The sequence below is a fragment of the Trichosurus vulpecula genome, chromosome 1 (genome assembly GCF_011100635.1).
Source record: "Trichosurus vulpecula isolate mTriVul1 chromosome 1, mTriVul1.pri, whole genome shotgun sequence".
NCBI classification, from domain to species: Eukaryota; Metazoa; Chordata; class Mammalia; order Diprotodontia; family Phalangeridae; genus Trichosurus; species Trichosurus vulpecula.
The window spans coordinates 284,742,908-284,768,553 of record NC_050573.1 but is presented as its reverse complement, the minus strand read 5'-3'; the positions used below and the strand labels follow the sequence as shown (position 1 = coordinate 284,768,553).

The following is a 25,646-nucleotide window of genomic DNA, read 5'->3' as shown; positions in this document are numbered from 1 at the left end:
ATGTTCGTGCCACAGTACTATCACAGATTACATGCAGTCTGAATTGGTTGAGACTGGGTGGCAATTACAGCAATGGTCAACTGAACTATTGCTAATGTAGTTAGTAAAGTTAACAGATGGAAAGTCTGAATGCGCCATTGATATCTTTACAATCTCAAGAAAAAGCAAAGAAAACCTCCTTATCAACTGAATTCCCTGTAGCAAATTTGTTGGAAAGCATAAATCACAGTCTTCCAGGAGGGGCAGGCATCAATGGATTATGACCTGTACCATTTGGCGGACATTCAAATTAATGAGATCCCAGGTCTATCTTAGTATTTAGGAGACCTAGAGTTTTATCTGATCCCTCAATATGTGATCATTTTCTTCTGCCTAGCTTTAATTTTTATCATGTTGGAGATTGCCATGATAAGTCGATTAGAGGATTTATTAAATCACTGTTAATAAGTTGAATATATTTGTTAAATTTGAGGTGACTTGATTCCATATGGATATTATAAATGCACGATTGTTATCTTTTATGAACTGGAAATATAACAAATAATTAAAATGAAAGGCACTTGAAAACTCATTGAACTACACTATTGAAAATATAAAATGATGAAAATGATCCTTTATTTTCCAGTGTGTAGAAGTATTGAGAGTGTATATATACACATACATGTATATACATATATACACACATACATACATACATATATACACATACATATATACATATATACATACATACATACATGTGTGTATATGTTATACACACTCATATATATAAACACAATATTTAAAATCAATGTTTGTCATAAATCTTAAATAAATGGTTCATGTCACATAAATCAATTTATTGTTTCAAAGTACAAATAGACAACTGTACCTGAATGTTGATTGTTACCAATAATTTGAGGCAATGTGTATAAACTCTGCAGGTTTAAGTAGTAGACTTGAGGCTACATATATACATATATATATATATATGTGTGTGTGTGTGTGTATATGTGTATATATGTGTGTATATATATATATATACATATAATAAATTCACTGATTGCTATGACAGAAGCAAATTACTATCTGAAATTGCACATGTGTTCTATGCTTAAGAGGTTCAGGACCAAATAGTTCTCATAATTTTAAAAATTCATTTTTGTAAGGTTTGTTAAAGACTGCCAGTAACTACAAAACTTGTATGTATTAACCATTTCTTCTTTTTCCTTGACCAAGTTCCTGCTGGTTTATTTCTATGCATTGTTTCCAGAGAACTAATCTTCTTTAGGCATTGACTTTGAAAGAAATCTTAAAAACTCATTAATATAAACATATCTTGAGTGAGCTATCCCTACTATTCCAGTAAAAACAGAACAACACTTGTTCCCTCTGAGAGGAAATAGAAGTTGAATCATTACTCATCGGATAGTAAAACTCTTTTAACAGCTCTCTAAAAAATAACAAACACAAGAACAACTAGGAACTCTGAATGTCAAGTTAAAGCTCTAGTGAAAGTATGCAAATTATTGAGCATATTCTCAGACCATAGGCAGAGTAGAAGCAGGAAGAAGTCATAGACAAAAATCAGGTTGGGGTAATGGGAGAAGGGAATTCTATGTTTGCTTTACCCCAATCCTTTTAAAATAGTGGTTTCCAAAGTAGAAAGGGGCAGCTATGCACAACCAGGGGACTATGACATGATTCTAAGGGTTGTCTATAATCAACCAATCAAAAGGTGGGAAGATGGATTATATTCTACCCTCCCTGAGTGAGCCAAAGTGGACTTCTTTCCAAGACAAATTCACTATCTCTTTCCCTATTATCACTGAATATTACTCTACTCTGTCCTATTTCTTGGTTGTCCCAGGCATTGGTTGTTCAGTGTGAGTATCTCCCACTGCATCCAGGTCCATCTTCAGTCTTCCTGATCAATATCTTGCCACTGGATCCAGATGCCTCCAGAGGATAAAGTGAGGCTGGTGACCTTGCACAGCCTTCCCTCACTTCCAAGTAATGGCCTCATCTTCTTGATGTCACGGTCCTCTTCCATAATGAAGGACAAACAACAATACTAACTATAACCTGGGTACTTGCAGTAAGTAAGCAGGCAAAATCCCTACCTGTCGCTCTATGTCCCAAACCCTGCCTATTCAATCATCCCTCGGTGTCTGCAGAAAGCTCTCAGTGGATAAGTTCTGCATTCTGGTGTAATGGTTGTTATGTATTGTCCCTCCCTTTCTATTTTCATGGAGGAGTGAATCACACAGAATGAGTAGATCTACATTACATTATCTTTACCTCCAAACCCACACCTCTTCTGAACTCTCTATTAGTATTGGTGTCACCATACACTTATCATTTGTGGTTGCAACATTGACGCTATCCTAGAACCCTACCTCTCCCTCATTTCACTGGTCCAATCAGTGTCCAGATCTTGTCATTCTTTTCTCCACATTTCTCCAATCCATCCCCTTCTCTCTACTCATATAGTGACACTTCCTCCCCGTTCAATCTCTCTTGGTCTCTCTGACTCCCCATCTCTTTTGCTTTCCATCCTTCACACCAAAGTCAAATGATTTTTCTAAAGTGTGTATTTGTCCATGTCATTCTCCCACTCAAAAAACTCCACTGGCATCCTATGACATCTAGGGTCAAATACAAACTCCTCTGTGATGGATGAAGTCATTCACAACTTGGCTCCATCCTACTTTTCCAGGCTTATTATGCATCCCTCCTCTTCACAGGTTTTGGCCCAGTCAAACTAGCTGTTCTTGCTGTTCCTCACACAAGACACTCCAACATTCATTTCCAAGTCTTTGCTCAGGTTGTTCCCCATGCCTGGAATGTAGTTGATCCTCACCCGCTCCTCTTAGAATTGCTATTTTCCTTCAAAACTGAACTCTAATTTTACCTTCAGCATAAGGTCTTTCCGTATCTCCTCTTCCCAGCTGCTTCCCTCAAAATTATCTTGTTTTGATTTTGTATAAATTTTATATGTACACGTTGTTTCTCCCATCGACTGTATGCTCCTTGAGAGCAGGGGCTGCCTTTATATCCCCGGTATCTAGTATTGCTCTTAGCACATACTAGGAGCTTATTAATTGCTGATTGCAAGACTTTGAGATGATGTATTAAAAAAAGCACAGAAGTGGAAAGGTACATAGATAGTCGATCAGAGACCCATTGGCTAAAGGGTTTTAAGAGAGAGGGATTATTAGATGATTGTTGAAAGCCAATCTATCAATTTTCATACTGTGTCCCAAGGACAACGGGAGGTGCTGGAGACTTTGAACAAGGGGATAACATCACAAATGGCTTAGAAAAGGATCCTAATATCTCAGCGGGATTTGTAAGCTCACCACTGCGAATACTCCTGCCCATAGTGCAGACTACAACTTATCCATAGTTTCTTCTCAGTGTCGTCCACATTTTTCTGTAACCCTCCAAAGAGACCATTCCTCTTGGTCTATTGACATTGCATGAATACCAATAGAGCACACTGAGGGTCATCAGTTATCCTTCCCCCTCTCTATATGACTGGCTCATTTCCTTTTCCAGTCATGTGGAAATATGTAACTGAAAATTTAAAAACTAAATTTCATGAGAAAATAACTGAGAGGAAACAAATTAATCAGGATAACACCACTGCCATTTGAAAATTACAAAATTTATTTCAGTTTTAATTATATTTCAATCTCAAAATTTTAAAAAATCATTTAAAATATTTTGGTTAGGAATCTGCATGCAATGGGATGCACTAAATGACATCTAAAATTTCCTTAAAATTATTACTGTGTAGTCAGAGTAATTTAAAATATTAATGAATATAGAGACATTTAATTTGCCTACATTACAAAAAATTCAAGTAAATAATTAATTCTGTACTTTGAAAGATCCATGACTTCAAAGGTATGAACAATTCTCTCTACCAATACAGAATAAAACCCTTTGATACTGTAATATAGTGGTCTGGGCACTTTAAATGGTTCTGGGGTCACCTGGGGGTCTCTGAGACTCTGTCAGCGTGTTTTGTGAAGTCACACCTATTTTCATAATAACATTAAATAGTTTTACTTCAAATATAGTGAAGATTGAAACATAAAAAGATATATGTATAAATAAATATATATTTGTATATACATATGTGAGTATATATGGATAATAGGTAGATAGATAGATAGATAGATAGATAGACACTTTCCCATGTAAAAGGTCTTTGGGGTCCTCAGTAATGTTTAAAAGTATAAAAGAAGATGCTATCCGCATCCAAATGTGTATACAATGATTTTATATATGTACGTATATGTGATATATATGCGTCTATATATATGTATATGTATATGTGTGTATATATGTGTGTGTATGTGTGTATATATATGTATGTATATGTGTGTGTGTATATATACATATATACATATATATACACACATATATATACATATATATATATATATAAAATGTATGTATCTGTGTCTAATAGTAGCCATGTCTAGGGTAGAGGGGGATGGAAGAAAAAAGGTGAAAAAAAAGAAAGTTACATACATAATAATTTTATTATATATTTAAAAGGAATAGCAAGTTGTACTAATAGATTTGCAGTTTCATGTGTAATCATCTTTTTTATTCTACTATGTTTTGGAAATACTTATTTTATTTCCCAAATTAAAAATAAAATAAAAAACTTTTTAAAATGTAAAGGAGTTCTAAGGCCAAAATATTTGAGATCTGCTACTTTTACAGATTATTATAAGGGTTTCTATGGCAATATTAAAGTAAAAAAAAACCTCTTAAAACAAAAAAAAACCCACCTATCATTCCCTGGTCATAACCAGCCTTCTAGTTACGAGCTTCTTCATACTTACATAAGCAGGTCCTCAGCCAGACACACAGGCTATTGCCAGCTTGGACTCCAAGCTTTTCCAGCTTACAGTCCTTGCCAAAACCTTTTGCCTCTCCGGTGTAGCCAAGATTTAGTGTTAAATGCAAAAGATATGTTTCTAAAACACTGCATTAACCTAGTTTGTTTTGTGTTTGGGGCTAGACCTATGATTTCATTGTTATATGAAATTTCTAGTGAAAAATGCCCTTTCCCCAATGTAGACCCCTACCTGCTCCAACACTTACTTTCTTACAGAGTTGACTAGGGCACTGAGGTCAAATAATTGGCCCAAGGTAATATACCCAGTATGTCATAGACGTCTGACTTGAACTTATGTTCTAACTTCTCTATTTCTGTGGAAGATACCACCACCCTTCTAGGGTCTCATGTTTGCAATTTCAAAATTTTCCTTCCATCCTCACTCTCCCTCATCCCACATATTCAATCAGTTGCCAACCTTTGCAATTTCTTCCTTCAAAACATCTCTTGTACCAACCCTTCCTTCTAGTTACACAGCTACCACCTTAATTCGTGTCTCAGCATGTCTCATTTAGATTATTCTACCAGCCTCTTAATGATTCTCTTACTTCAAGTCTCTCCTTATTCCATGTCATCCTAGAGACAACTACCAAACTAATATGACTTAAGCACAGATCTCACTATGTGACTCCCTGACTCAACCAATTCTAGTTGCTTCCTATCACCTCTAGGATAAAACATAAACTCCTCTGTTTAGCTTTTAAAACTTTATACAACCTATTCCCAACCTATCTGTCTAGCCTCATTACTTTCCCTCCTGTATTTATTACTATGCATCCTTCACTATTCTAGCCATCCACATTGACCATTTTTCTGCTCCTCCTTCATGACACTCTATTTCCTCTTTCTATGCCTTTTTCTGGCTGTTCCTCATTCCTGGAATGTTCTCACTTACTTCCTCTTTGAAGAGTTCTCTTTCTTTAAGATGCAGATTAGGTACCACCTGCTTCATCAAGTTTTTCCTCATCCTCTTAATTGCTAATGTCCTCCCTACCAAGCTACTTAATATTGAGCTACTTTCTATAAATTTGTATTTATTAATTTTATATATAATTAATTTTATATGTGAACTGTATGTATTTTATATACAGTTGTTATGCCTCCCCTCCACCCCAATTTGTAATGTAATCTACTTGTAAGTAAGGATTGTTTCATTCTTTCACTTAGTGTTCCCTACACCTAGCATAGTGCCTGACATATAGTAGGTGCATCAGAAATACTTGGTGGCTAATTAATTCCTAACTCTTAGGCCAGTTTTCTGCCTACTATACCACAGTGCTTGTCAGTCTAGCTTATACACATATTCTCTTTGCTGTATTTGGAGTTTTAGAGATGCTTTATCATTCTTTCTGCATCATAGGGTCTAGAACAATAAAGAACTTTGAGAATCATTTAGTCCAAAAAAACAAAGGCCCATAAAGATGAAATAATTTGGCCAAATTCATAGAACAAGTTAAGTGGCAGAGTCAGCCTTTGAATCTGGGGAACATTGACCTTAAGTTCTGTGTTCCTTCCATTCCTCTGTTTGATTGATCTTCAGTTAGAACTTTAGCTTTAAGTTTCTTTGCTTCCCAAAAGAATGTTCATCTCTGCTCTCTTAATCATCAGTAAAGCTGTTCAATAAAGTAGTAGAGATAAAAAAAATTTAAGACCATTTAATGTGTGAATCCTTTTGCCAAGCAAATAATCATTCCTTGATTTTATGTTGAGTGAATTCTTATCATAATATAAAATATTTGTGCTAAATAAATATTCATAACATAAATATTTATGCTAAATAAAAGATTTATTTATTCATAATATAAACTATTTATTCTCAAAACAGCAAATAATATGGCAACTAGTCAGTGACAAAGTATAATATAAGTACTCAAAAAAAGCTTTGTTTCTTTCCCCTAGCTCCTTGCCCGCTTAGAATATTTTAGCATTTACTCCAAAGGGGCTCTAAAATGACTGCCTAGACACTAGTAGGTAGAATGTTCTAAACTTTTTACCTTTCAGAGATTTTGATTTGTTATTGTTTGTCCTTCCTTCTCAAAGAGGACCAATGACATCACAAGGGTGATGTCTTGACTTGCGCATAAATAGGATTTAAGTGAGGTGGGGTTGAGAAAAATCATCAGCCTCTCTCTCTCCTCCAGAGTCAAGGAAGTCTCGTGGCAAGACAAAAGTCAAGATAACTGGTGATGGCCGGGGATGTAGTAGATGACCATGACCTTTCTAAAGAAAGGTCTTTTTGATTCACTAATGAAAAGTAATTCTGGTTATGTTTGAAGTAAAAATAGATGAAAGGGCATACCTAAAAAGGGGCACCCTTCTATTTACACTTAGTCTGAGTACAATTCAAAGTAAAATAAATTTTATTCTAGAAGAGAAGGCAGAAACACTGCAAAATGTTGCCAACTATTTGGGCCCTGGAATACAAGACTGTAAATTATGCAAATAGAGGGCAAATTCAGAACCAATGGGTCTAAGACTCCTCATCCTTAATGAAAAGCATAGCTCTCACCCTTTGCCAATACCCACCCAGGCACCCAAAATGGTCCTGGACATGGAAACAATAAGGTCTTTTTGGTCTTTTATGGTCTGTAGAGATCAGGTTACAATAACTCAAGTCTCCTGTTCTTGGCCCCAAGCTGTTGATATGGATGTGCTATAAATGGTGAGTTCTCATATCATGGTTTCTCCTTAAGCTAGCCAAGGGTGGAGAACCTGTGGCCTCAAGGCCACATGTGGCCTTCTAGGTCCTCAGGGGTGGCCCTTTGACTGAATCCAAACTTCACATAACACATCCTTTCATTAAAAAAAGAAACTTAGTTTCTCCCTCTCCTGCTCCCATTGGGGAATGTATTAAATGTATTAAAATGAATGACAATGTATTAAAATGACAATACAAAGGATAATGATGTTTAAACTTCTTTTAAAAATCCTTTCCATACGCTAATTATATTCACAAAACCTAAAGATTAAAACAGTACTAAATCTTTTAAGGCTTCATCTATCCTTTAATTAAATATACTTCCAGATTATAATTGGGTATTCTTTAGCATAAAATTCACTTCATTCCAAATTGTGATACTTTTGGTCTCCAAGGAAGAAAGACTAACCACAATAACACTTAAATTTTGAGATCAAGAATGATATGATTTTAAATAGGCCAGAAGTAATTGTATTAAAGATGCGATGATATGAAGATTTTCAAGAGCCTATAAACATAGTTAATATTAAAGTGCAGAAGTTGAACCCTTTACTAAAAAAAAGTTTTTCTACTATTCTTGAAATGGATCCAAATTTTCCTTTTAAAATGGGTTTTTTCTGGTATGGGTAGGTTAAGTAGCTAGAGTATTTCAGGGCAGTAGAAGGGAGTTGGGGACCTACCAGGAACTAATAAAAAAGGACAAAAAGATGTGTGGGAGACTGCAGTCACTGTCTTTTCTTCCTCTACCTTTTCTTATCTCTCAAGCTGAATGTTGCTCTATTGTGACATCTTTCTAGACCAATCCTACCCCCCTCAGGAAAGCCTCAATGTTTAATTCAACAAGATTTCATCTGATATATAATATATTGTTGTGTGTGTATGTGTATTTTGAAGACACAGCATAATTTACTCTGCATTTCAGCTCTTTTACCTTCCTCAGTGATGGCTCCATAAACAACTTTCATAATAGTGGGCTGCAAAAACAGAACTCGGAAAGTATGAAATGTACTTTGGAAGATTATATAATAGACTAGACCAGGGAAGTCTGAGAACAGAGGTCTAGAAAGACTCAGTGTCTGAACAAGGGACTAAGGCCAGAGAGTCCAGGCATGTGGGAATATGTGCCTGAAGGTCAATCCTAAATAAAGAGATCAGTCCATAAGGAGAACGGTAAGATAAATAAAAAATATCATTAATAAAAATTCCAAACCAAATCTCAGATCTAGGTGACCTAAGTAGGTGCAGGGCAAGTAATCATTAGAGTCTCAGCTGATAAGCAATAGATGCTTCTCAGTTATAGAAAAATGGGAGGGTGGTATTAGTATGTCTCACAGGAGCTCAAGTTGCTGGGAAGAATATAGAGTTGAGTGCAGTGCCCAGTAACTTAGGGAATGGGTACAGGGCAGAGAACTTAATTATTGGGGAATAGAGGTACAAGTCAGAACCCTAGTAACCATGAAGATATGGGATGTGACAAGAATCCAATTAAAGAAAAATGAGGTACAAGGAAGAGAATCACAAAGAATTTGGAAATACGAGTTAGAAACCCAGTTGTTTAGCATTACTAAATTCAGGAGTGCACCAGCAGGAAAACAAAACATTATTGACACATACTGCTCACCCATAGCTCCTTATATTCATTCAGCCTAAAAACAAAATTGATCTCAGCTGAGACAGGAAGCAGTACCAAATCTATAGATACGAAAAAAGGAAAGAGGGCCACTTAAAATGCTTAGTCTAGAGCAGTGAGTTAAAGTAAGCCTCTATAGGAGCTTAAGCAGGAGTTATTAGATGAAAAGGCAAAGAAATAAATGGCTTATTTTGTAGATCAAATAGAATGTACATTGGTCTAAGTTATTTCCAAATTTCCATTGAGGCATAATTTAACCATGGATTTCGATGTATTTCAACATCAGCAAACATTGATTAAGCACTGGGTACAAGTATTAAATTATGTATAATACATATATAAACAATATATAAATCCTTATTATTTTTGAGGATTGTTTAATATATCTTTGTCTTGTTTTTCAGACTATAGCCCAGCATTTACATTTAGTTAGCCCAAATATAATATTATCCATAATGTCTCCTCTCCATAATTCCTACTCTTTTACATGTGTCTGCCATGTACATATTTGATTCACTCAATCTCAAACTTTCCTGCTAAACTAATCATTTCCAAGACACCCTCATTCCATCTAATCACTATAAAGCTCTACAAATGCCAAAGCTTAATTGACCCATTCCTATTTTCCCTCATATTCGCACCATACCATGTACTATGATTTGGTTATTTTTTAATCAATCTTCTGCTAATCAACACGCCTCCTTCATGTATCTAATCCCAAGGGGCACACATATTACTCTCAATGTCATTTATTCTCTTCACCTCAAAAGAAGCTTTGGGCATCTTTGATTTGTTTTTGCTAGATTCTTTTCTGCCAAAACCTGGCTTGGCTTCCTTACATTCTTCTTTCCTGCAGCCTAACACCTAGGATCATAGGAAAGCCATTTTGGATACATACGTACATTGTTGTCTAGTCATTTCAGTCATATTCAACTTTTTCTGACCTTATTTGGGGTTATCTTGTCAAAGATAGTGGAATGGTTTGCCAGTTCCTTCTCTAGATAATTTTACAGATGATGAAACTGAGGCAAACAAGGTTAAGTGACTTGCCCAGGGTCACACAGCTAGTAAATGTCTGAGGTCAGATTTGAACTTAGGTTTTCCTGACTCCCGTCCCTATGCTTTATCGACTGTGCCACCTAGCTGCCCTTAGTTCATATGTGTATATGTGTGTGTATGTGTATGCGTGTATTTATATCACTTTATAACTTATTGTGTTATATGGTTTAAGTGGATGAACTAAATGAATTGGTTGCCAAAATGCTTTCCAGTTTGCTTGGAAGTTTTTAATCAAATATGTAGTTCTTCCCCACATAGATAGAATCTTTAATTCATGGAACATTAGATTGTTGAATTCGATTCTTTCTGATTTTTGTTTAGAACATTATTGATTTTTTTTCCGTTTTTAATCTGTACCAAGTAATTTGAGTGATCACTGCTTTATGAAATAATTTGAAGTCCTGAATCTTTTGTCATTCCTTTTTCACCATTTCACTTGAGATTTTAGACATTTTACCCATTCAAATGAATTTCATTATTATTTTGGCTAGCCCTATCAAGTAATACAGTAACAGGTCACCAAATATAAAAACTGATTTAGGTAGCATCATGTTTTAATTATGGTGGTGCCACCTAATTATCCTGACTATCCCTTGTAAGTGTATGTATGTATATGTGGGGGGTGAATTTAGCATTGTGACTAACTAGCACATAGCAAATGCTTGATAAAAAATTTGTTAATTTCATAAATGCTTGTTGACTTGTCTTCATTTAGTCCTTTAGAAAAGTTTGCAGTTATATATTCAGGATGTCTCAAAAGTTTCAGTGTACTTTTAAGCCTAAATAGCTTGCTATTGCACCAAGATTTCTGGGACACCCTATATGTATGTTTTGAGTATGTCTTTTCATATTAATTCCTACTTATTATATGTACAGTTTGAACATGTATACATTTTGAAGTTATTTTCACTGATTATTCTTTCATTTCCTACAGGACTTTTGTTGTTTTTGTTATTCTATAGAAATGCTAATGATTTTGTGGGCTTAATTTGTATATTGCTACTTAGTTGAATTTATTAACTGTCAGCTTCTTTGTTGATCTGGGCTTTTTAAGTAAACCATGATGCTGTTGGAAAATAGATATTTTTTAATTCTCTTTGTCAATGTATATGCCTTTAATTTCTTTTGTCTTTGCTACAGGTAGCATTTCTAAATAATATCAAGTAATAGTGGGGAGAAGGGGCACTATTACTTTAAATAGTATTTTTGGGAAAGCTTCTAATACTTTTCCCATGAAAAAAATACTAATTTTTAGTATCTATGTACGCATGCATGCGTACATACGTACATATATGGACGCTATCAGAAGTAGTAAGTTGTAGTGGATCAAGAAATGAACGTAAAGCCAGGAAGACCTGAGTTTAAGTGCTGCCAATATGCATTGTTAAAATGTTTCTCACCAGAGAGGATCCTATACTAGGGAAATCACAAGGCCCAATCTGTATCACCTCTATTTTGGCAAAGGCTTTTTTGACACCTATTAACATAATCATGTGGTTTGGGTTGGTTTTGTTTATAACATGATAAAATATTTTAATTGTTTTCCTAATTTTGTACCATCTCATTTGAGTAAAATGAAGCGTGTGTGTGTCTGTGTGTGTGTGTATGTGTGTGTGTGTGTGTGTGTGTGTGTAAGGGTAGTTGTTTTGCCAGAATTTTATTTTTTGCCTCCAAACTCATTAGTGATATTAGTCTATAGTTTTCTTTGTCTGTTTTATCCTTCCATGGTTTGTATATAAGAACCATGCTTGTTCCAAAACAAGGATTTTGGTAGAACATATTTTATTTTCCTCAATTTTTGAAAATGTGTGTAGCATAAGTACTTATTGTTTTTAAAATATCTTATATAATTCACAAATAAATATATCTAGATCAGGGCTCTCCCTGAAATCTCCAGCACATATTTTGGCATTTCCTTTGTGGCTCAATTTCACTTTTAGAGACTAGATGGTTAAAATCTCTACTTTTTAAAAATTAATTTGGGTTTTCTTCTAAATAATTATTTATTTTTATTAAATTCTTGATTTTGTTCTCACATAATCATGCATGGTGGGTTCTGACTTTTAAAATCTTTTTTTAAAAATGTCCTTCTATCATGAAGTCATCTGGTTCATTTTAATTTTATTTTTAATTTTGGTATTTTAGTTTCTCCTTCACTTTTTAAAACCAGGTTGGCTAGGTGATTATCATTCTATTAGTATTTTCAAAAGTCTACTTTTCAGTTGTGTTTATCACTTCTATTTTATTTTTTGTTGTGATTTTCTCATTTGTCCTCTAATTTTCCAAATTACTTTTATGTTTATTTTTTTAAATTTTTCTCTAGTTTTTTTTTCTTTATTGCTTACTCAGATCCTTAAAATTTGCTTTTTATATTCTGTTAATATGTTTTCAAAGATAGAATTTTCTATCAAGGACTGCTTTAGCTTCATCCACCAAATAATTAGCATGTCAGCACCTTGCTATGAGGCAAGGTTTGTAAGATGATTTTATGATTTACTCTAACTCATCATTCAGGATGGCATTATTAAGTCTCTCCTTAGATCTAGATTTTTTTTCTTGTATTCCCTATATTTATTACCTTTTCCATTATGGTCTAAGGATAGGTTTAACACTTCTGCCCTTTTACATTTATTTATAATTATTTTGTATCATAGCTCCTGGTTTCTTTTTGTAAAAGTAACATAGGATGCTGAGAAATTTAAATATTTTTTTAATATTCCCAGTAGGAAGATACCACAGGCTTTTCTAATCTAACTTCTTCAACAATTAGTTCAGTTTCATATATTCCTTTTTTGTTTACCTATTAGATTTATCAAGTTCTGAGAAAAAATCAACTTTTTCTACAATTATTGTGTTACTACCTGCTTGGTTTTTATAATTCTGTAAAAAAAGTTTCTTTTGTAGATTTAGCTGCTTTGATATTTGAGGAATATAAATTTAGTAATAGTATTGTTTTAATGGTACCATTCATGATTTCTTCAAGTGTAATGTAGCTTTCCCTGCTTATCACCTTAGATATTGTGAATTTTTTATTTTTGATTTCTCTGGCAGAATAATTGTAATTCCTACATTTTTGGAATCATCTGGTAGATAATAAATTTTGTTCCATCCACTGATTTTCATTCTGTATATGTCACCTCATTTCTCCTTCCCCTTGTATGAATTTCTTTCTACTGATTTCTTTATTGATTGATTTGTTCCTTCATTTTTTCCCCTTAATAATAGGTTCCCCTGATTTGTCCCACTCCTAGAAATATCAGTCTACACGGTGGGAGCAGTGACATATAATAGGAGTCATTATTGTTTATCCTGAGTCAGGGGGCCTATCCTATCTCCTGGCCTTATCAGCATCATTAACTACTCCTAAATCTAGTATATCCTTTCCCTGGATCTATGTCCCCATCCTCCTCTCATCACTTTAGGGGGTCATAACCCTCCAGGACAAGAACATACTCTCTTACAGAATGTGATGCAATCTTGGGAAGTACAACCATTGCTCAGTGTACTTGGTATGGTGTTAAGCTCTTTGACCCCAAACAACACCTGTTATGAGGTTCCTGTCTCTTGACATAGACATATACTAATCCCTACTCCCACCCTCTCCTAGGGACAGATGTTTAATGGCACCCTTTCATTTTTCCTTCTAGGATATGACCTGACTTCCATTTTCCCCCTCTCCACTCTACTGCTCCTATCCTAGTTTCCTACAACTTCCCATATTTGATAAAAGACTGAAGAAATTACTCTTTGTTCTTGGCCAACCTTTAGAGTAAGTAGAGTGCATCTATGGCTGCTCTTTGTTTTTTTTTCCTATTTTCCCCCTAGGACATCTTTGGTACTTAAATTACATCTGTACATATTACTTTCAAGGTCATTTGAACTAACTTCCACAGAATTCTTGTGTTCTATTAACATCAATATATTTTATTCTCTTCTGCCAAATCCCTGCCCACTTAAGCATTTGTTTTAGGTTACAGATGTCTCATTCCTTTTACCAGGCACTTTACTACTCAAAGAGATTGTCTACCATCCACAAGTTGTCTACTTTATTATTTTCCTTTGTTAGTTCTGTTTTGAGAGTTCTGACTTATTATCTAATTTCCTTCATAATATCTTCTTTTAAATGTTTAATTTTTAAATTTTTGGACTATCGTATAGTGTTTTTATTTTTGCTCTCAGTGCATGATATTTGAAAAATTCACAGAATTTTCTTTTTCACTGGGCATTTTTGGTTCATGGTATAATATTTAGTATGTGATATCCTTTTCTAAAATTTTGTACTTTAAAAATTTAACATCATTGTTTCCCTACCTAGAGTATACTCTGAAGGGAGAGAAAGGACTGACTTTGGATATGGAAGTTCTCTTCCCTTCTGTTCTTCCATATCATCCAGTGACTTCAATCCCATTCCCCACCCCTCACCCCAACCCCTCACTCCCAGCACTACCTCTTTCTTTCTGTGACTAGACAGAATCAATGTTTTCTTCCTTTTCTTGAGTAGATGAGCAGAGACTTCGTACTGTTAGACTATGCTAAGAGAAATATCTGTCATGTAGGCTAGGCTGTTTTTTTTTCCTTTTTCTGTTGTTTTTAAGTATTTTAAATTATAGGAGTAAATTTCTGGCCACTGAAATAGCTTCCTGGTAGCATAAATACAAAAAGCCAATTCAAGAGGAATCAGCATCTCCTTCCTCAGTTTTCTGAATGGCAGGCCAGTATGATCAGTACAATCCTATGTCCAATTAAATAAATGCTGTATTGTTATTAAATAACATCATCTGCTCTGGCTAAGCAAACTTCCTTTTGCTAACTGTTAGAGGTTCTAAAAGTATAAGTATCTCATTTCATTCCAATACCAAATATAAACTACCAGATTGACTTGATCCAGGCCTAGCCAATTGTAATACTGAATGGAGGCCAAGAGACAATAAGTGACCTACCCTGAGTCCCATAGTAATGTCTCAGGTGTGATTTGAGCACAGGCCTTTCTGACTCCAAATATAGCACTCTTTTCATGAACTCATGCTAAACAAACTTGTCAGTTTGTTTGAGATGCCAGTACTCAGCATGAGGGGGTGAGATGGATAAGTGTTGTTTTATGGATTGAACTTTTATTAGTACATATTTGATCCACATCGACTTCTAAATTTTTTACATTGGAGAATTATGCAAAAAAAAAAACAACCTTCTCCATCATCTTACTAATCATATGACTCTCTGAGCTGAATCTTGAAGGAAAGCAAGTACCCTGATGGGCTTAAAATGTGAAGGGAATGTACTTCAGACATGAGGGATAATTTGTCCACAAGCTTGAAATAGAATATTAGTTTCAATGAACAGCTAGTTCAGATTGGCTGAAACATACAGTACATGAAGAAGAGTGATTGGTAGGTTAGAGACATATTTTGATGGACCTTAAATGCCAGAATGAGGAGCTTATGTTTTAATTCTAGAGGCAATGGAGATTTTTAGTAGGGAAGTGACATAATTAAAAATGTCAAAGGCAACTACATAGTAAAATTGATAGAGCTCTGGGTCTAGAGCATGAAGACCTGTCTTTGAATCCAGCCTCATACACAAGCTGTGTAATCCTGGGCAAGTTTAGTAGGGAAGTGACATAATTAAAAATGTCAAAGGCAACTACGTAGTAAAATTGATAGAGCTCTGGGTCTAGAGCATGAAGAACTGTCTTTGAATCCAGCCTCATACACAAGCTGTGTAATCCTGGGCAAGTTACTTAACCTCTATCTGCCTCAGCTTCTTCATCTATAAAATGGTGATAATCACACCTATTTCTCAGGGTTATGTAAGGAGAAAATTAGGTCATATTTGTAAAGTGTTTTGCAAACCTTAAAATGCTATTAGTATGTGCCTTGGGAAGATTATTTTGGCAGGATTGTAACTAATGTTTTGGAGAGAATATAAGCTAGAAGAAGAGAGAGCAAAAATATAAGGCAATGAGGTCCTGAATCAGGGTGGTGGTGACACAAGTGAACAAGAAACAGATGTAAGAGATGCCATGGTAGCAAAATGGACAGAATAAAGTGATGGATTGAATATGGGAAAATTATAAGAGGGAAGAGTGAAGGATGATTCAAGATTATGGGTAGGGGAGATAATAACCAGTTTTCGCAATTTCTCATTTGAGATACCAATAGGACATCCAGGTAGACAGGTTATTCAGGTAGTCATAGCTTAGAACTACATTTCTGTAAAGAGATTAGGGTTGTAAATGAAAATTTGTGAAAATGTGTAAATTTGAATAAAGATAACTGAATGCAATAGGATAGATAAGATCACCAGAGATAAGAAGGTCTGGAGGGAAAAACATACTTAGTAGGCAGGAAATTAATGATGATCCAGGAGAGCAGAGAGGAAACAGGCATCAGTCAGGTAGGTGGGGAGGGAAAGAAGGAGAGAGGGAGGGAGACAGGGAGAGAGAGTAGGAGAGGGAGGGAGGGAGGGGGAGAGAGAGAGAGAGAGAGAGAGAGAGAGAGAGAGAGAGAGAGAGAGAGAGAGAGAGAGAGAGAGAGAGAGAGCGCCAAACCGACTGAGACATTTCCAGAAAAAAAGATGAGGTTATAAGTATCAAAAACTTCAAAAGGTGCAAGAAATGTGAAAACTTAGAAAGGCCTTCAGATTTAGCAATATAGAGATCATTAGTGACCCAGAGGAAAACTATTTCAGCAGATATAATTAATTGACAAGTAAGTAGTTAGATACAGAAGCAAAGATTTTAGATGATTCCTAGGAGTTTAACAATGAAAGAGAAGAGACAGATAGTATGACGATTTGATTAGATAACAGTCAGATGAAGGGGTTTTGTTGTTGTTGTTGTTTTGTTTTTTTAAGAATGGGAAAAAAGCAAGGTGTAGTGGTACATACCTGTAATCTCTGCCAGTAGAAGAGGCTGAAGCTGGGGAATCACTCGATCTTCAGGATTCTGAGCTGCAGTAAATAGGGCTAAAGCCAGTTAGGTATCTGCATTAAATCTGATGCCAATATGATAAACCCCTCAGGAATATGGGGCCACCAGGCTGCCTCCAGAGCGGTGAACCAGCTCAGGAAGAAATGAAGCAGCTCAAACTTTTGTATGATTAGTAGCAGGCTGCTGCATTTCTAGGCTAGTTGAGAGAGCAGACTTAGTCTCAAAAAAAAAGTCTTCATGTGGGAACCTGAAAATGTTTGAAGAACACTGGAAAAAGAGTTAGTTGAAAGGGAGATACTGAAGTTGAGTGAGAAGGAACTAAGAACAATGACAGGTCCAAAGTATGGCCAATCCTAGGGGCAGCTAGGTGTCCAGGAGGATAGAGTGCCTGGCCTGGAGTCAGGAAGAATCATATTCCTGAGTTCAAATCTGATTTCAGACACTTACTAATTGTGTGACCTTGCTAACTGTGTGGCCCTGGGCAAATAACTTCACTATGTTTGCCTCAGTTTCCTCATCTGTAAAATGAGCTGGAGAAGAATACCCCAAATGGGACCACAAAGAATTGGACATGACTGAACAACAACAACAACAACATGGTCAACCCAATGAAATAGCTAAGCTAGAATTGGACACAACTTAACAACACTGGGTCCAGATGTATAGATGGGAAATAGGCAGCTTAATGAACATGGAGATCTAACTGTTTGAAGAAAAATCAATTCAGCAAATATTTATTGAAGTATCAACTGTAGTTGTGGTGCTAGGGACACTGAAGTACCCAAGATTGAAAGCATGGCTTGGAGAGAAAGGCAAGTACTGACTTGAACCAAATACTGAATCCACTAAGAAAGGAACAAAGAGTGATTCTGGAGATGATAGTAATAGTGATTAAGACCTGGAATATGTAATATAAATAGATGGAGTGAACGACTAAGAAAGAGAGCTTGTTAAATGATGGCAGCACAGGGCTGAACTGAAGTGGCATGGGTAATCAGGGCATACTACTCCTTCTCCTGGTCTGATGTGTCAGGAAACTAGAGAAGGAGCATCTTGCTCTAGAAAGGATGGTCAGGGATCATGTCTCCAGAGGAAGGCAGGGTCCTGTGAGCACAAGAAGAGAAAAAGAGTGTGAGGAAGAGTCTAAGATGAAGAGGTATTGTTAATGCTGGCTTGCCGATTACCAAGAGTAGGGAGGACAACTAGATGGTGCAGTGGATGGAGCACTGGTCTTGGAATCAGGAAGACTCATACCTATTAGCTGTGTGACCCTGGGCAAGTCACTTAACCCTGTTTGCCTCAGTTCCTCATCTGTAAAATGAGCTGGAGGAGGAAAGGGGCAAACCAATTCAGAGTCAGACGCAAATGAACAACAACAAGGGCAAAGATGGGGTGGAAAGGTAGGACAGAGGTAGACAGGTACTGGACTGGAAAAAGAGCTGAGCTGGATAGGAATGAGTGCTGGACCAGGTTTCAGGAAAAGAGCTTTATTCTGAATGTCATCTTCAACTTCTGAGTCAAGTGGTCATCCGAGTTAAACACCTCCAGTAATAAGCAGTCTTTGTATAATCATTTCCTCCTGCTATCCTCAGGAAACCCATGATGAGAGTACCAGTGCCAGGAAAAGTAAAGAAAATAAAATGTGCCCCAATAGCACTAAGTATCTTAAAAACACTTAAACTGTTAATTTGACCAATAAGGATCACTGAAATGTTATGTAGTTAAGATATTAAAATTTCCTAAATCCCAGAACAGCGTATTATAATAAAATTATACAACACTACAATTATGATTGGAAATTCCAGGAATACAGCAAAGTCAAGTTATTGCATATGCCAAAACACTTCACTAAAAAATAGTCATTAATAATGACAGTCACCTCGGAATTTTTACTTTTTTATTAAAGTCTTACTATTCAACAATCTAGTCCAGTAATTCTCAGCTACTGCTTTGTCATATCCCAGGGCACTGCCAGTCATTTCAAGGGAGTCACAAATTGTCTCCCCAGAGGACTTAAAACCAAAATCCATTGAAATTCAATTTAATTTTCAAAACAAGCATGCTGTTTAGTACTTTAATGATAGTAGCTAGCAATTATATAGTGTTTTAAGGTATGCAAAGCATTTTACGTATTATTATCTAATTTTATCCTCACAACCACCCCAGGATGTAGGTGCTATTATTAGTCCCCATTATACAAATGAGGGTTGACAGAGGTTAAGTGACTTATGGCAGGATTCTAACTCTTTTCTTCCTGACAGTAAGTCCAGTGCTCTAACCATTGCACCAACTAGCAGCCTCATAGGATAAAGGCCTTGGGGGTGGGCGGGGAATAGCAAAAAAGGGATCATAATTCCAAAAAGGTTAAAAGTGACTAACCTGTTTGCTCTACTAAGAACATTAGTTATGAAAATTACTGATAATTTTATAAAATTTCCATACTCTAAGGCCTATCTTACCTTTGTGATTATTATAAATTATGACCATATTCCATCTGAGAATTGTTCAACTAGGCTTATTTACAATAGCCCAAAAATGAAAATAAGGATTAAGTAGTTAATAGTAACACTGAAATTTCCAACATTAAAATATGAAGATAATTTGGACCTTTATCTTCCAAATCCAAGAAAATGGTTAAAAAAAGCCTTGAAAAGGAATAAAGGGAACAGAGCCTGTTCAGTGTTACAGAGCCTGTTCAATGTTACTGGCAAGAGGAAAATCACCTCAGTACTCAGGGGCTTTGATTCAGTTGCTAGACAAGGATCTCAACACAAACAGCTTTTTTATCAACTGTTTTTCTTGTACCAAAGAGTTATTAACTGGAGTATAACCTAGTAATCTTCTTCCTTTTCTCATTTCTGTGATTCTGTGAAGTATATGTAATGCTTTCACTCTGAAAGCCGAGGTATGGGTTTATCAAAATTGTTACGAGATCAAGGTCCAGATATTCTTCTTTCTAACAGAGGCCTTATTTTTTTTTTCTCCTAAAGACTTAAAGTCAACATGTTATTAACCCCAGAAAGAAGATCACTTCATCAAGTCAGTCCTAGCTAAGAGAAATTTGCACATAATATGGACCCAGAAAATGAGGGGAAAGGCAAAGGGATATCATGGATAAGATCATAAGAACTTAGAGATGGAAGAGACTTTCGAGGTCATGTGGGTAAAAGGAGGTAAGTATTTAGTGAAGAACTTTGATGCACCATTATTTCAAGTAACAATTCAAGTGCTCACTTTGTAGTTAAAATCACGTGTTGAATAATGAAAAATAGGCACTTAAGCATGCAACTGCATTTATTTCATTACGTTAGCATGTCCCCATTTTACATCAATACCAAACACTGTAATCATCCCTACCACTGACCACTATCTACATTTGTGACTTATCTTTCTAACAAAGAGATTTTTTTTAAAGAATGAAAACTCTCTATGTCTTATTTTAAAAGCATAATGAATTCTGAGAGAATAGCTAACAAAATTCAAAATTGCTTTCTCTTTTAGACACAACTAAGCTGTTCTTTAGATGTAGCTTACATACTGTGCTAGTAGAAATACTATTCAAATGGTTTGTTTTGAAATCATACCTGTGAAATAATGCATTGTATGCAATAATTAGACTAAAGGCAAAGAAAAGAATTACAGCTGCATCAATAACTCCATTCCCTCACAGTTGAGTTTTCAATTGTTACCTCTTCCGGGGGGCGGGGGAGGGGGGGGAGATGAAGACAAGTACTGGACCAGCATCCTCTGGAATCATACTAGGGTTTTTTTCAAAGAGAGAAACAATAATAAATAACTTGGATTTAAGGTAGTATTCAGCCTTCCTTGTAAATCTTAATTATGCGATATCCAAATACTCTTTCCTGCAGTTCTGCATTTTATGACGGTTTAAACAAAATTGAAAAGATAGCTCCTTCACTTTTAAAACTACTCCTGTCAGTCTTAAAAGGGGGTGAGGGGTTCTAAACCATTGATCATAGAATCCTTTAAATCATAGGTTTGGAAATAAGTGATTTTTAAGTGACTGGATTTTAGTCTAACTCCTCATCTTACAAATGAAGAAACTGAGGTCCTAAGAAAGGGAAGTGAATTGTCTTCCGCAGATCGAATCAACAATCCCCTGGAATCTGCATTCATTTCCCTGCAGCTCACGTTAGTTTGAATTCAGTCACAACGAAACAGCAAAACAGCTCTACTCTCCATTATTACCAGGGCACACGCCTCCCTGCTGCCGGTTTCTGCTTCCTTTTCAGATGCAGCAGAGATGCTGCGGGAGGTGTGAGCATTAATGTTGGTTAGTGAGACCGACTCTCCTCCACATGCCTCTCCCAGGGGTGTGCCTGGAGCCGAGCCGCTGAAGTCTGGGACTTACCAAAAGAGTAGGGAAAGAGTGCTGAGTCCCCCGCCACGGCCTTCTCCTCCGCCCTCCCCGCCTTAACATATACACTGAACTGACTTAGTGACTGCAGTCTCCAAAGCTATCTCCCCACCCACCCCAGTGTCCTGGCAACGGATGGGACGCTTTCCTTCGCTTGATTTCCTCTGTCTCACACACCAACAGGCTCTCTCTCTGCCTGGACTCATCGTTCTAAGCAGTGGCTTTCTACTCAATATGCGTTTCCCAGTAGCTTTCTCCCCGTCCCCATGTACACACATACACACACACACACACACACACACACACACACACACACACACAATCTGAGGTTCAATAGAATTCTCCCCGGCCCGGCCCAATTTGGTCCCCCCGCCCCGGCTAGTGAGAGTGTCTTCTTTTAAAGCCACCCCACCCCACCTCAAAATGCTAAGTGGGATTTTCTCCAGTTCTCGCTCCAGCCACCTTCACACCTCCCTTCACAGTCCAACAAACCCAGAGAGTTTTGTAGGGAGGTAGCGTGTGCATTATATCAGGAGCAAGGGTGTGCATGTGTGTGCTTTGTGTGTGTTTGGGCGGGGGCTGAGGGAGATGTGAGGGTACCTATGTTTGTGATTGGGGGACAGCAAGCGGATAACAGCGAATAAGACAGCTTGGCATGGCACCAAAACCGATTCAACTTCCTCTGGCCCGCTCCCCCGGCCCTGAAGGCAGAGCCCTGCCGATCTCACCTGCCCGGGGGCGTCTCTAGCTCGGGTAACCTGAGGACAGCTCCCTCCACCCCCACCCCGACACCCGCCCGCCCAGACACCCTCGCCCACATCCTCAGCCCTGGGACCTGTTCCTAAGCAAAATGCCTTGGTACCCTGGGTTGGCCGGGGCGCCCCCTTCTGCCGGGTCCTTCTCCCTCCTACTCTCCCAGATGTCCATTTGTGTTTTCTTTTTTATGTCCCCTCTTTTGCCTGAAGATGAAACCTCCAGTCCCCCTGCCAGAAAGCCTTACCTCAAACAGGGGACCTATTTTGTTCTTCTCCAGGTAAGCTTGGATCCTCGTTTGCTGATGAGACGCCATGGAGAGCGCCTGGACTGGGAGGGTTTCACGCCTCTCCCGAATGGCCGGTCCTCTCTCCCTCCCCAGCCGCCCCGAGATTGCTCAGGCTCCGGCTCCGGCACCGACTCCGGCACTGCCGAGCTCGCTCTCACACTCGTTCTCCCTCTCACCCACCCCAGCAGACGCCAGCGCCCGCCCTTTCCCAGCACAGCCGGGCTGCCGGCTGGCGGGGCGGAGAGAAGAGACAGGGAAAGAGGAGGAAAGGAGGGAGACACAGGGAACGCGGGGAGGAGCGTGGGCAGCGGAGAAGGGGCGGGGGGGAGATAGAGAGGGGGGAGCAGGAAGTCCCAGGAATGATGCTAACTCCAGCAACTCAGTCTACAAGGGAACAACTCATTCATTTCATCCTGCCCCCGACTCCTTTCCCTAAACGCACACCCTGAGAGGACCGACTGTTCAAGAGAGGGGGTTTCCTCTCTTTCCTTTGGGCACCCGGAGGAGGGGGTGAAGAGGGAGGGGGTGGCTAGAGAGGAGGGATACGTCGTCTGCTGGACCACATGGAGCGCACAGAGAAGGGAAGGCTGAGTGACCCCAGGGCTCCCGGTAGCCTGGGCGGAGTGGCTGAACAGCAGGTACCTACACTTCGCAAATCTAAACCAACAATCCTTTCAACCTTTGAAAATGCCCGGCTTAAATTCTTCCTTAAAGAAAGATAACAATCTAAAAGTATTGTGTGTGTGTGTGTGTGTGTGTGTGTGTGTGTGTGTGTGTGTGTGTGTGTGTGTCTCCTGTGTGCGCTTCTCCCTGCTACTTGGTTACTGGAACAACAGCCCCTACTCTCCCCAGCTGCTGTGCTTTCACTACCAGCTGCTCCCTAGCGACAGCACCGCTCAAAAAGCCAATAGTGAAGGTGCTTCTTTCAAAGTGCACATAAATCTGGTGCTTGTTGGCTATTCCGAAGCAGCCTACAAATGCAGATATAAAAGACTCCAACTCCTCCTCTCCAATATCCCCTTCTTTGCTTGTCATTCACCTATGGCCCTCTGGAAAGTGGTTGCAAAAGGTGGGGGTGGGGTGGAGGAAGATGAGGTGCACGGTGCCAGGAGGAGGCACTTGAAATGGTTAGAGAAGTATTGATCTTGATTTTGCCCTCACTTCTCTCATTCCTTTACATCAAGAGTTCTCAACTTAGGATCTGTGATATAAAAAAAAAATAACTATTTTAGTAATATTAGTTTCCTCTCAGATCCTATATGTTTTATTTTATTCATTTAAAACATTATTCCGAGAAGGGATACACTCATAGGTTTCACCAGATTGCCAAAAGGGTCTATCACACACGTTAAGAAGCCCTGCTTTTAGATTTTTCCTTAGGGAAGGAATCAAGCTAAGCATTTTGAAATGTGCTTGGTTTAAATTTGCAAAGTGTGGCTTATGATTCTTTTTTCAGTACCTGCTGTACATCCTCACAGCCTACTCGGAAGTTTAAGTTTGCTTTAATGATTTAACAAGCCTAAATAGAAAATACTAATAGATTACTAGTGGATTTCTTTCCGGTGCCTTCTCGTCTCCCAAATGTTCATCCACCAAGGTTTATATTTATGAAGTGGGGCAAACTGGTTTTGAGAAAACAATTATTCCTTCTACATCCTTCATTTCTATTAAGTAGAATATAGCACACGACATCATTTTCATGATCCCTAAGCTCAGGGAACCACTAAAGCAGGGGTTTAAGAACGTTGTTTTTGTTTCATGGACCCTTTTGATGGTTTGATAAGGTCTATGTAGTCCGTTTCAATAATATTTTTGAACTATAAAATACATAGAATTACAAAGGAAACAAATTATATTATAGTTACCAAATATTAAAAAATTCAAGGACCCCAAGTTAAGAACACCTTTACTAAAAGGTGTTATAATTTCTATGTTAGCATCTGGAGATGTTTTTCTTAATAGAAATGATTTACTTTCAAGTAAATTGCAGCCCTAAGAGGCACTTAGCTTTTGCTGTATGTCTGAGTGACTGTAATTCAAAAATCTCCTTCTGGGTGCTATTTTATTCCCTTAGCTTTTTAGTGCATTATTTCTCCTCTGGGGAACATGCTACAATTATGTGAAAGTCTATTCTCTCCAAGGGATAAGATGTGATCTAAGTCCAGAGATGAGAAACTCATCTAACGATCAGGGACTTTAGTAAACCCAGCAATTCATCCATGAACTTATAATGATTTTGTATGTTTGAGGATGTCTAAGTTACCTGCTGTAAATGCAGGACTCTGATGGCCTGCCTATGCTGATTTAAATTCAGTAAAACAGCATTCTATATAGTAAGCCAGAGTCTGATAGTTTTACTCTAGTGGTGTCAGTGTATTTTAGGTGTTATATAAAATGAATAAAATAGTTGGAATAAATTATTTGTAAGGTCACTTCTGATTCTAAAGTCTAGTGAGCCCATATGTTTGTATGTGTATAAACATACACAATTATTTCTACTGTGCTATAAGGAAAGGAAATGAAAAGTTAAGACTTAATAAGTTACTTATTAGGATAGAGAGTATGATTCAAGTTCTGCCATGAGAAAATACTTAAATGAGTGCTACTTTCACAGAGAAAAATAAAAGTCAAAACGAAATATATTATTGAATCATCATGATTATTTCTAAAATAAAGGGCCTGGCATTTTTAAGAGACATAAAACGATGGCTTTTCCCATCAGTCAATTAATAAATTCTCATCTCGTTGAGAACATTGTACCTAGGACCTGGAATATAAAAATTAGGACCCTTGCTTTCAAAAGGCTTAGGGACTAAGAAATTATTTAACAATGAATAACATTTTAAAAATCCATGAATTAAATTACAATAATTATCAAAATTTACAGCAATATGATCTCCCTTCTTTCCTTAATATTTAACTAGATTAGAAAAAAAAAGTAATCGAAGATGTTAAACATAAACACACCCTTAAGTTCTGTAGTTATGTATATTAATGACATTACATTTGTG

At 37.3% G+C, this 25,646-nt stretch overlaps 1 protein-coding gene across 1 annotated transcript in view; it reads right to left on the bottom strand.

Annotated features, from left to right (window-relative positions):
- Positions 1-22,708, bottom strand: part of C1H8orf34 (chromosome 1 C8orf34 homolog) — a 390,966-nt gene extending 368,258 nt beyond the window's left edge. The window contains exon 1 of the mRNA XM_036760505.1: positions 22,594-22,708. Within this exon, the coding sequence (XP_036616400.1) occupies positions 22,594-22,662 (69 nt within the window). The 5' untranslated portion in view covers positions 22,663-22,708. The remainder of the gene's footprint in view (positions 1-22,593) is intronic.
- Between the last annotated feature and the right edge of the window lie 2,938 nt (positions 22,709-25,646).